Source organism: Corvus moneduloides, chromosome 3 (assembly GCF_009650955.1).
Source record: "Corvus moneduloides isolate bCorMon1 chromosome 3, bCorMon1.pri, whole genome shotgun sequence".
NCBI lineage: Eukaryota > Metazoa > Chordata > Aves > Passeriformes > Corvidae > Corvus > Corvus moneduloides.
In genome coordinates, this window is record NC_045478.1 from 60,460,334 (window position 1) to 60,473,221 (window position 12,888).

The 12,888-nt window shown below is 43.1% G+C and overlaps 1 protein-coding gene across 1 annotated transcript in view; it reads right to left on the reverse strand.

Annotated features, from left to right (window-relative positions):
- FNDC1 (fibronectin type III domain containing 1) overlaps positions 1–12,888 on the reverse strand; it is a 60,551-nt gene that overhangs the window by 25,814 nt on the left and 21,849 nt on the right. The window contains exons 2-8 of the mRNA XM_032103880.1: positions 11,535–11,744; positions 11,048–11,146; positions 9,117–9,231; positions 7,809–7,996; positions 7,043–7,150; positions 4,641–4,829; positions 1,509–3,857 (exon numbers count right to left, since the gene is read on the reverse strand). Of these exons, the coding sequence (XP_031959771.1) occupies positions 1,509–3,857; positions 4,641–4,829; positions 7,043–7,150; positions 7,809–7,996; positions 9,117–9,231; positions 11,048–11,146; positions 11,535–11,744 (3,258 nt within the window). The remainder of the gene's footprint in view (positions 1–1,508; positions 3,858–4,640; positions 4,830–7,042; positions 7,151–7,808; positions 7,997–9,116; positions 9,232–11,047; positions 11,147–11,534; positions 11,745–12,888) is intronic.

A 12,888-nucleotide genomic window follows, 5' to 3' on the forward strand; every position in this document is an offset into this window, starting at 1 on the left:
AAACACACTATTCTGAAGAAAGCTGTGCAACCTAAAAGCCATATTTTCAATTGCAAGTAAATGTATTTTCTGGCTGATCTGAATATAAACGAGAGCAGAAAGAGCCCTCACTGCACTTCACAAACCAGGCGCTCCATTTCTTCTTGAAGCTGTCAGATTTCTGTAGCTGACACAAGAATCTGAAATTGTTTTTCTGAAGAGGTTAAACACTCATGGTCTGTTTCCATCATGTTTATTTGGTCTCTTTATTCCCTCTTTTTTTTTTTTTTTTAAGCAAGCAGGGCAACATTTCTTGATGACACTACAATCATTAAAATGTTTGTGATCTTTGTAAGCATTTCAGAAATAGGATGAGGGAAGAAACAATTATTAAACACAACTACCTTATACAAAGCTTTAGTGACAAACTGAAAGGAGAGGGGATGGGAATTATCTCTACACCTATGTTTTTTAACCTGGAAAAGGAAGGAGTCTTCTTCTCTAGCTGAAAAAACACTGCTAAACAGAAGCACACTCAGATCACAAGGGGAGAAGCAGTAGCACTGAGCTGCAGGCCCCCCAGCTCCAAAAGGGCAGCAATTTTCATACCTTATCTCAGAAACTTGCCTCCAGAAAAATATAAGGAGAAAAAATACATAGACTGGAAAAAAAATTAACTGAACACTTGTTGGCTATAACTTCACAATTGCATTGCTAGTAGTAAGATTATATAATCTCCATATAGAAATCGTTTTTTTTTCATGCCATACATCTCATCCTCCATGGTATTATTCAAGGTCTACTCCCATCTTAAAGCTCTACCTAGCAAAGTCACTGAGACTGTCAGGGATTTTCCATCAATACCTTGATGTGTAGTGCACCTTCTATTCTACTACCCAGGTCAGCAGATACTCTGTCAGAAAGCAAGTCTCTAACTCTTGGGGTAAATCACAGCCATAAACATATTAGATGGCCTGGCTGTGATGGGCACAGTCCTCAACAGGTATGGACAACCCTGAGCTGTCACTTAGGAAAAAGAGGAAATTTGCTTAAAAACTCATTAAAGAAAACATGAATGCCAGGGCATCATGAAGAAACACCTCACTGCCTAGGCATTGGCAAGGTAGTACTATGGAACCTACAAAGGCCTTTTAGCAATCCACGATGAAGAGCTACGTACCTGAAAGGTTGTCATATTCTGAGTACAAATGGGCTTTCAATAAGCATTTGGTGAAGTCATTGCTCAATAAGGAACATAGCCCTTTTCCAACTTAGCACCTAACTCTGTCACTCTCTCTGTGGATCACAGGGTCCTGTGCAGATCAGACGACAAGAGAAAAGGTCTGGGGCACCATATTACACCAAATAGGCAATGTCCTCAAGAACTGGGCTTCCCAGGAACCACCAAAATAAAGAGCAACACATTATACTTAATAACTGAACCTGCATTCTGCTGGAGGACTTTTCATCTAACTGCTGATCTTAGGAAAAACACAGTTAGTGAGATTGGTACAACAAAGGCAGGATACCTGGTCTATAAGGAGGTCGAACAAATTGCCGCTGAGAAGGGCTCCCTAGCCTGGAGTTCAATAGTCGCTGACGAGGAGATGAAGTGGAAGAAACTGCTGGAGAAACGGTGTGTGTGGTGGTAGATGCAGAAGAACGTGGCCAGACAAAGCTTGGTTTAGATGGGGTATGCTTGTTAGAGGACTGAGTAATCCGTGATGCTATGGCAGAGCTTCTTGATGATTCAGGAGAAGACACTTTTAATATTGGAGGTTTTTCCATCTCTTCCTCTTCAGAACTTACTTTGTGAGGTAGAAGAGTGTCCGCAGATTTTCTTTTATTGCTAGTAGTGTCTTCATATACGTTTTTGTTACCTCTAGAAACAGAAGGGGACCGTTTTGCTGCCAAAGATGTGGGTTTCTCTTCCACTTCTTTCTGATCATATTCACTGTAATAATTGTCCTCTTCATTAGAAACTGACTGATGAGATTTAGATGTTTGAGGAAGTTCAGTGTTAGACATTTTTGAGGGCAACAGGCCATATTTCTTCTCTATTTGGGATGCTGTTCTTGTAGCAACTCCTGAGCGAGTAGGTAATGAAGGATGAGCTTGTCTTGAAGTGGATGACAGCCTTTGATTATACTGGCTGTCTTTTGCTGTATCACTGGCAGAACTGGAGTCTGGCTGAGTATGTTTTGGTTTGTAGGAAGGTACCTGAGAACCTGGCTGCTGTTGCTTTGATCGAGACGAACTTGAGCTTCCCTGAGAGAAAGATGCAGGTAATCCCCTAGAAGAGGACACCTCTTTAAGAAACACAGAGTGCCTGCTTGCTCTGTCACTGCCCTCTGTTCCATCCTCATCATCATCTTCCTGCAACTCTTCATTACTTTGGGATGAGATGTGAGATGGGAGGCGTCGGCCCCTTGAATGCAGTATGGAAGGACTGGTTTGTGCCTTCTGTGGAGCCTCCGAGTGGGAGGTCTTCTCCACTGAAAGACGAGAAGAGAATGACTTTCTAGGCAAGGACTTGCTTGGTTTTGATTGAGCAAGTGTTTCTTTTACCTCTCGACTGCCCTGCTCTTCAGGTTTGTGTTTGGAAAGAGAAGACTGCAAAACAGAATGCTTTTCTGGAGCAGCTGTTTGACTTTGTTGTTCTTCTGAGTCAGAGCGGGCTGATTTTTCACCATGTGTCTCTCTGGGGTGAGAATCAGAATCAACCTGAGGATTTCTTCTCTTGGAATAGATTGCTGAAGAAGGCTGCCTGGAAGAGGGCAAAGAAGGAAATAAGGGGTTTTCATCTTGTGAGTCCTCCCTATAATTCTTATCAACATTCTTTCCCTTGGATTTGGTGCTGGTGGAGGAGCGAGAGTGAGGTGAAGTGTAACCAGAAACAGCAGACCTTGATGAGACTGCCACTGCAGCTAATTTCGAATCCTTCCATGTGCGGGAACTGGAGCCTGAGGATAGCCTTGTTTGCTGGGACTTAGTGCTGGGCTCTCCTGCTCTGTCCTCTGCTTCTTCATTGTCAAACTCATTATGGCTATCACGAGCATGGGAATCTGCTGATTTGGAAGCAGGTTGATGTGAATGACCTAGAGAGCCAGACCTACTGCGATGGCCTAAGACACCCTCATGAGAGACAGCAGACTGCCGATTTGATGGCAAGGCCTGGTGACCAGGCTCTGAAGTCTTAGATGACACTTTCCTCAGCATGGGGTCTGGCTTCCCTTCCACATTACTCACAAGACCATTACTTTTGGCAGGCAGAGGATGGGAATAGGTCTTAGAAGGCACATTATTGTTGCTTTGCCTCAATTGCTTTGTTTCATTATCTGTGTATCTGGGAATGGACGAAGCAGAAGAATGTTGTGCTGATGACGGTAAGAGTTCTGGTGGCTCACGCTTCTCTGTGCTCATCTGGCTTGACACCTCAGATGTGTGGGTTCGAACAGAGGTCCTCCCTGAGGCAAGGACAGGGTGGACTGGCCGACTAGGGGACAAGGGTTTAACATTCCTCCTCTGGTCCTGGGCTTTTGGTGGTGATGTTGTAGCTTCCTGGGAGGAATCGCCATCATCTGTCACCTCAGTGGACTGCAGGTCAGGTTCCAGCTCTCCTGTCTTTCTAGAAGGTAACTGAGATTTACTTAGGACCCCTCGAGTCAAGATTTTATTCTTATATTCAGAAAGAAGACTCTTTTTATCACTAACACTAGGTGAATGAACAGACAGTTGCTTAGAAGAAGGTGACGGCTGGGCTTTTGAAGAAACAGAAGAACTTTGAGAAAGAGATGATCCAGCATTCCCAGTCTTTTTAGCCTCTGAATTATCTTGAATATTTGTCTTTTGCTGAGCAACTGAATCCTCATGAGCAGCTAGGGGCAAAAAAAAAAAGTGTTTATTCACAGCAATAGAAGATGCACAGAAACTGACCAAGAGAGGAAACCACCCAGGTAGCAAGAACAAAACAACTTATGAGACTATGAGACAGTAATTATTTCTGTATTAATCAGGCTGTGGAGTCCAGCCAAGCTAAGTTTTGGGTTGTATGAAGGTACCTATGTGGAATTACTCTAGCGTGGGTAAAACTTAGACCAACTAAAATCAAATACCTAAAATCAGGGACTGCAACACCCTTTCAGTGGAACCAAATCTTCAGCAGGATTTTGTCATGTTGATGGCATGGTGCTGCATTATCCCATGTAAGGCTGTGGCCCATCTTTTTAGCTAACCCAGCAAATGTTCTGCCCCTACAACAGCAACTTTTTGGCAAGAGTCAAACACAAGGAGTAGTATCCAAGTAAGACACTAAGTGACTTTCAAGAGTGGGAGCTCTCAGGAAGAGAGCAGCCTAAGACCCAGAGCATTGCTTTCTTTGCCCTTTGGATAACAAGAGCACATAATACTGTCACGCAGCATGACATGCATTTATGTAAGAGGCTAAAATGTCCACAAATACGTCCTTTTACATGCTGCAGAGTGACAAACATTTATTTGGACAATACACTCATGAAAAGAGCAAGCAGAAACAATATTAAGGAAGTAAAATCCCGCAGGTTAGATAGAGTGCAGAGAAGTTAAGTCAGCAAGAATTAACGCAATTGGGACCAAGGCAAAAGTGGGTGAACTACACCATTGGTTCATGGCTTGATGCTCACCTGCTGGGATGGCGACACTGAAGGCTTTTGACTGAGGACCCGGTCCCCTCCTGTTTGCTGCACGAATTTTGAAAATATAGCGCTCTCCAGCCTGCAGACCATCTATAATGGCTGATGTTGTAGCTCCAGAGTAGGTGATGGACTTTGCTCCAAATGGCTTGAGAGCCGGGGCGTATGAAAGAATGTATTCTGAAATGATTTGGCAGACGGTTGGAAGGAGGAAACTGAAAACAGTCCTGTTTCCAGCGGACAGACTGTATGGGTAGGATGAATTAGAACGTGCATTACTAAAATTAATACACTAGCAATGCACGCCGAGTCAACAGCTGGAGTATAAAGACATGAGAGAGAGATATACGTATGTATGTAGGTTAAGTTGAATATTTGTTCCTATTCAGAAGAGATTCTTCTACCAGAAAATATCAGCACTGCAGATTTGCCAAATGGTAGCAACACCATGTCTGTCCAACAAAATCAAAATCTGACACGCTGTTCTTAACCAGAGCCAGGGCCAAACACCACAGCAGAGAGCAAAGCAAGGTCTGGTTGCCACTTTGAAACTCACCCTGCTCTCACCTTTGAGTTTTGAATTACTGTGATGCCTGTGCTCTGTCTTAGTTTTCTGCATTGAGAGAAATTTTACCCCTATAGGAACAATTCTGGGCATGAAGAGGAATCCTCCCATTATACTCCCAAGGAGTGCAGGTGAGATTTCAGACATGTGCAAGCTCTGTTTTCTTTTCAAATCTTCTGTAAGAGGCACAGGTATCAGACAAAACCAGGGGTTTGATAATGAATTTCATGGGCTGCCAGCTTTCTCTCTCTACACGAAAACCCACAGTAATACCTGAGGAGTCACAGTGCCACAACAGGAGAACTCTAGAACATAATGTCATCTTTAAAAATAGGAAATGTAATTTTTTTTCTTCTGATGGTGAGCCCATATTCATTGTGTTAAGAAATAAGCCACACACAGTTCATCAAAATCAAGGAAAAAGACATCATCAATATTTTATATGCACATACATTTAATGCTCCACTGAAAACTAAATCAATGTATCAGAAGGCATGGTAACCTTTGAATTTTTTTTCTTTTCCTATTTTTACACAGGAGTTGCTTTCATTGCAGAGACATTGCTGTAGCTTCTGATAACTCTGAAATGGCTACTGGAGAACATTTTTTCCCATTATTTTAATATGTGGTATAAATATATAAAAGGACAGGGTTGAAAAACAAAAGGATCAAAAGACAAAAGTTCCTGATTACCACATGCTATCAAAATGACCATGAAATGCTAATTCAGTGATTTTATTTTGCCAGTAAAAATATCTTGTCATTTATTTAGTTTAAAAATAAGACCTCTCATGTAACACTTCATACGCAAACAATGATAAATTAGATGAGTATAAGCATTCAGCCCTTGAATATTAGGTATCGTTAAAATGATTGCCTTGGATGAATCATCTAATAACAACGCAGACAAAACTGAAAAAAGGGCTACAGATTGGTCAAAATCAGGAGCAGACTCGAAGATCAGATAATGTCCCTGCATGACCCTACTTACAGAAATAATGATTCTTGGATACAATTGCAGCTCCATTGAAGCAATTGGCAAGACTTCTACTGACTTCTTCAAAAAAGGAAGGAATTCCACTACTGCCCTGAAGAACACATAAAGTAGGTCTTGCAGACACGGTGTACCTCTCTCCAGGCCAATGGGTTTTTAAATCCTGAAATGCTGCAGTGCTGATAAGGGACCTCCAAAAACTTGTGTAATTTGAGAACACAATTCTGTCAACCACTGGAGAACAGGAGGCTAAAAAATCAGCCTCATTTTCAGAGGGAAACAGAAACAAAAATCCCAGAAAGACCTCTTTCTTTAATTCTATGCAAAAACATAGCCAACTGGCAAACTATCTTTATGACTACGTACAATAACACTATAGTACACCAGATTTATGCATGATATCTGCTGAAATCAGATTTGTGCTTGCTTCTTAAGGTGAGGATTTCCTTGCACAACAAACTAGAAATAAAACACAACATAAACCCACTCACTTTCTTGGCAACTACCCAACATTTTCTTATTCAACTAATTCTTAAAAATCTTTCTGGAAACTTCTTTCTTGAGCCTCATTTTGACCTGCTTATTAACGGGAGAAGAGGTAAAATGTGCATGCATGATACCCCAGGAAGCTCTGTGACATCCCAGGCAGACAGTGACGGTGGCTTCTCAGCGGTGCTGTGGAGACACTGGGCTGGAAACATGAAAATCTTGCTTGGGTTTAATCAAGTGAAAAAGTCCTGGCACAGCCAAGGTTCCAGCTTACTGCAGGGCAGCAGTCTGACTTTGAGAAGACCACCTCCTTGAGGGAGTTAGAAACCAACAGCGAAGACTCACCTTTGACTTTTCCTTCGCTCTCTGGAAGAGCATCCCAGGATGCTGCTACAGAGGTTGGTTTCCCCTTTAGTGGCCAAACATCCAAATTTTCAGGTGCACTGGCAGGAGCTGGGAAACAGCCATACACAGAAGAGGCAAGTAAGGATCAACACAGTACACACCTTTTGCTCCATCTTCTCATAGCAGAGATTCCTATACAGCTATTTCAAAGATAAACGTGAAGAGTACACATGGCTCAGGTCCATGCTTGCCTCTGCCACATCTACCTCTCAGATGACCATAGTGAAATTTTATTCCATATTTTTAGGAACATGAGGTCTGCACAAGACTGCTATTGTGGCTTAGCTGGAATGACACGGTGATTTGGTTTTTATGGACCACTTCCCTGTACCAAAGGGGCCTGACAGCTTCTCCATGGCGGAGGGAGGATTTAAATTTGCTGGGAGAGTAATGGAAGCCAGGTTGCTCTTCTCAAAGGAAGGGGCACATCTAGCTGCAGGGGTTAAAGGTGCTGACCTGTCCCACAGAAATACCCAAGTCATCTCCCCCTGTTCTCCTTGCACCACAAGAGCAGCTTGGTGTGCTCTCCTGGTGTGCTTCACTACTGCAGGGATGCAGGCAGCAGCACTGAGGCCTTTCCCATATTCTCAACCCTCTGCTGCCCCAGGCAGTCACTTGGCTCGTTCTGGCTTTCCCTCAAGTCAGCCTTATTCCACAGCTCAAACCCTAAGACCTGTGTTACCCCAAGGACTCTTTGAATACATACCTGCCTCCGGGGTCCGCTGGTAAACAGACACGCTCCATTTGCCTTCCTTTTCTCCCTCTGAGATTTGGATGGCAAACTCGTACATAGTGTCTGGCACCAGGTTCTCCACCAGTGCCCGCCGGTTGGACACCTGCTTGTAATCCCACCTTGCCGATTCCCCCTTTTCCCGATAGCGAACATTATATTGCCTAGCATCAGAAACACAGGAAAATAAAAAGTTTGCATGTGGAAGCCTAGCACTAGCAGAACCAGAGAGGGACAAGGATGCTTTGCCCTCAGGTAGCCTGCTGGGGCTTAGGGAGGAACCTACCGAAGTGCAAACAACAAAGTACCAACAACAACAAAACTCAGCATATTTTAAACAAACATTTTTGCCTTCCTCTAATGGAGTATGATTGCTTTCATCCCCAAGGATGGACCGCTCTTTCCAGACTCTTACTCAAAACACCCTCTTCCCTGGGGAAAGCTGCAAGATCTTCTGAGCTGAGCCAGGCATCCTGGGGGGCTCCACACCACCATCTCAGTGCCCCATGGCCATGAGCACGGCCAGGTTGCTGGCAGGCCCTTGCTCCCAGAATAGCACCAGTGGCTCAGTTCCCATGTATCTGCCTAGATAACTGCTTCCACAAAGAAACAGAGAACATCTACAGTTACTAGTTTTCCTGCTGTGACTCTCAGGGTATTTCAGCACCAGTTTGCACAGCTCTTCAGTGTTCCCAGGCTGAGCAACACAGTCCAGTGCTTTCAGAGCTTTAGCAGTTTCCAGCCCATTTCCTTGTTTGTTTTGGTCTCCAACTGCTGCAGCATGCTGCTACAAGCCAAGCTCTCACTCACAGGAGCCCCAGCCTGCTCAGCCTCAGCTACACGGGGCTTCTGCAGGATCAGAGGATGCAGGGTGCAATGATGGGTGTCTTTCCCACTGCAGTGATGCTTCCTTCACCCACAGCATGGTCATCTCGAAGCTGTAGTCTGTTTTGACAATCCACCTCAACACCTCACCTATGTGGGCTGCACCCTGTCCCCCACTCCCTCTCTCCCCATGCACACTTGGGGATTTGCTGACTGTGGTGATATACCACCACTGGAATAGCCAAATACCCCAGCTGGTGCCAGCAGCATTTCATAAGAGATGTAAACCCCTGTAGAACAACACTTACACAGATCTCTAAATGCTAATGAGCAGGGTCCTGGGAGGCAAGCTAAATTATTCTCATAACCAACAGCAATTAAATAAGTGCAAAAGCATTCAGTAGATATCTGGCAGCAGTTCCCCTTCAGTACCCGTTTAAAAAACCCAGGGCTAAGTACCTATTTGCTGCAACCTTCCGCTTTTCATACAGTGGGTCTGTCCAAGTAACAAGCACAGACTGAGAGGACATAACTCGAACAGTTATGTCTTGTGCCACCTCCACCTCTTCCTCCTCTGAAATGGCAAAACAAAACAGCATATCAATAACAACATTGGCGTTCTCATAAAAAACAGCAAATGTCTTCAACTGACACTGTAACATTCACACAGTACAGCTGAATTAGAAATACAGGTGGAAGTGGAAAATCAAGTACATTGATTAATGATGGTATTCCACAGAAAGATCATTTCTTTTGTTAGCTGTGTGCCTGCAAGACCAGAGTTCTAATACATTCTACAGTCCTTCAATATTCTATTGGTCCCCAAACTGTTACCCACAGCAAATGTTTTATTAGCATACTGATATTCACCATCTCTGGCAAATGCACTGCTAGAGGTACCAGGAGAGCAGAAATTTTGTCTTAGAGAAAATCTTGAGATTTTAAAATTTGGGTTAATTTTGAAGGGCAATAAAACCATTCTTCACAAGGGAGAATTACTGCATATTTTATGGTTTTAAGTGCTTCAAACACATTGTTTAAATTCAGCTTTTAAATTTTTTATGGTATACAAGGAAAGAAATGGAAAAAATCATTGAAGCGGGCTGTTTTGACATATCAGAACACCTTTTGCAAATATTTTACAGAATTTTACCATTAAGTGAAACTAATTTGATATTTTGAGGTTTTGAATTTTGATGAGGTTCCCTTTTCAGTCTGTCCATCAGAGTTGTTTTATTCTAGTCTATCTACTGGCCAATGAAAGATTTATTACTTTTCCTTACAACTGTAACAGCAACTATTTCCAAGTGTCCCAAAGGCACAGAATGTACAAGGAACAAGCTTTCAGCCAGAGTTTTATAGACAAGTAACACTGGAAAAAATATCAATGTCTCAGGAAAGGAAAGGAGCCAGTAAATGCTGGAGGATGACCTCATTCTCTAGGGATCTTATGTATGACTGAAATTCAGGGAGAGATTGCCCTTCTCTTCAGCAAGTGGCACATTAGCCTGAAATCCAGCACTGCCTGCAGAGATGGCAGGCAGCAGGGAGGCACATTTCCCCTCTTCCAATCAGGTTTTTAGTGGGGAGGGTTCTCAGCCAGTTCCACGTTTTCCAAGCCAAAGAGCAACTAAACAAAAATGGCCAAGAGGACCCATCTCCTACTCACAAGTGGCTTAGGGGGCCTATTTACAAAGTTTTGCAATGGGAGCACCTGAAGAAAGAAACTGAGCATGAGAAATGGGTGGGCATCACCTCTCCAGAAAAGGTGTGAGATGGGATTTCAGTACAGTTCAACCACAACTCTCAGCTCTGGCATAGGTGTTCATCACCATCAAAATATCCTAAATACTTTGCCATTCCTATGCTATTCACATCACAGTGTGAGGGGGTGAAAAAGCACACTGGCATGGAGATGACTCAGAATCTCACTCATCCTTTTTAACCATGGCAGCAGCACGTAATGCCTTCTTTCCAAAAGAAAGTGAAAACTTTTGCTGACCAGGTTGACACTTCTGGTAATCAACCCTTCAGAAAAGGGGTTATGGATCTGAGAAGAAAGAAGGCATATGATTTTGGGAGTCCTAGCTTTGATTTAATCAAGTCTTGTCATGCAGTTACTGCAATGCACAACATTTGTCACTAGATAGAGAGGAGGAGATTAAAAAAAAAAACAAACCAAACAATACCTCAGAAACTCAACCAACTATGTTACAGAGTTGTATTATTTCATTAATCCTGCTTGAATTAGAGAATTGGAGACATCAGTCAAGCTCTTTAACACACAGACAAAAACCTAGTAGCTCCAGCACCAAAAGAGTAAATATCACAAAGCTATCTCTGCATCCAATTGTCTCCACTCATTGACAGTAGATGTGAAAGAAACATACCTGTAACTTTTCTTTTAGTTAAAGATGACCTATAGACAGGTTGGCTCCGTCCCTGTGAGCTCCTTGATGGAAACGAAACCACATGAACTGACTCAGAGGCTGTGCATGCAGGGAAAAAACAGAAGGTTTCCTGTAACCTTTTTCATTTAAAAGAAAGAGTGGATTTCAGAGCAGTCCCACCACATGCAAACAGAATTGGAGCTATGGCTCTTCTCTCCACCCTTTCCCTCTGCTGTTAATATGACAAACTTGTAAATGGTGTCTCATTTAACATAGCATCAAGTTCTCCTGCAACTTCTACCCTATTCTCTAGGCAACACCCTACCTCTGCTAAGATACAGAAGACAATTGTAACAAGTATTTTTATTTATAGGAAGAAGGGTTTTCAATGGCTAGGACAACACGCGATCTGTGCTCACCTAGCAGCCACAGGGGATTAGAGAAGTGTGCTAGCTAAGCCAGGTGCTCTCAGGGAAACCTGACTCACCTAGTTTTCTCGCTTCCTGGTTTTGTCGCTCTTGTGGCATCGGAGCATAGCTCATCCTTCGGCTGCTCTCTCCATACCCACGGGGGTAACCTTGGGATCTGCTGCGTGGACCTCTGAAGCCTGCTCCATAAGGTGGCTTCCACCGAAAAGGTAGTGTGCCATCTGGAGACTGGGCTCGCACTCTCAGAGGTCTGCTTGGCACGTCTTTCTCTTCAAAAAGTAAGCAAACAGTCACAAAAACCCCCTGACAGTCATTATGAAGCACATTATTATGGACACATACAGCAGTCCACATATGTCTGTTACAAGCACATCTATTAACATCAGAATAAAGGGCATAATTTTATAGCTTTTTAATTTTTTCTATAACACCAAACTGCAGTAACAATAAGCTTTCCAAGCGGGAAGTACAATACTCAACAGTGTCTCTTCCCAGGCCCTTCAGACAGACTGGTGCAAGATCCTGAAAGTGAATACATACTGTGATACAAGGACTCCTGCCAGAAACTGGGGATGTCTTGTATCTTTCCTGTTTAAATCTATTCCTTTTCCTTTTTTAAAATCCCCTTTCCCTAGTTCAGGGACACCAGTACATTATTTTTTGGCAAGTGCTGAAGTTCAATATAAAATGAAGCACAGAACAGTTTTACTATTAAAAGCAGGTTCTTTTCTCCTAAACCCATCTCTTATGGTTCTGCTCCCCAACAGACTCATATCTAAAATGTCTGTTCCACACACGACTCAACTCCTGACTTCCCAAACTTCCATTACATGATCCCTTGAGCATCCAGCACTGTAAAATGTACCTCATGCAAGTTGGGTATTTTTTAACATTTGCTGACACATTGACACCGTTCTTTTAAGAAGTGGCAGTGATGCAAGGATTCCTCAAGCAACCAGCCTGGTTCTCTGAACAGCATCTCCAGTTACTGTGCAGGCTGCAAGCAGGAAAAAGGGGCTGGTATCACCAGCCAGCACTGAGATCTCATACTTGTACAGATTTTTCCCTCTTATCTTTTACAGTTCACACTCACAACAGGTTTTTCTGTCTTTTCTAGTAATGCCATTCCACCAAGTACAGTATTCAATCTTAAACAAATGTGGTTTTAGGAAACGAGAATTGTATTGACCCTAAGGCTGAATGCAGGGAATCAGATCAGATTTTAAAACCAGAGCTTTCCAAGGCTTCAGTTACTTTCCTCATGGTAGCACCACACTCCATGGTAGTAGAGTTCCCATTTCACTAGTTAGTTCCAGTTTCTGTTTATCGTTCCTCATCACAGTTTGACCGGCCGGAGTCTGAAGGCACCCAAGATGGAGTTATCAGCAATGGTTAAAATGGCATTGCTAATAA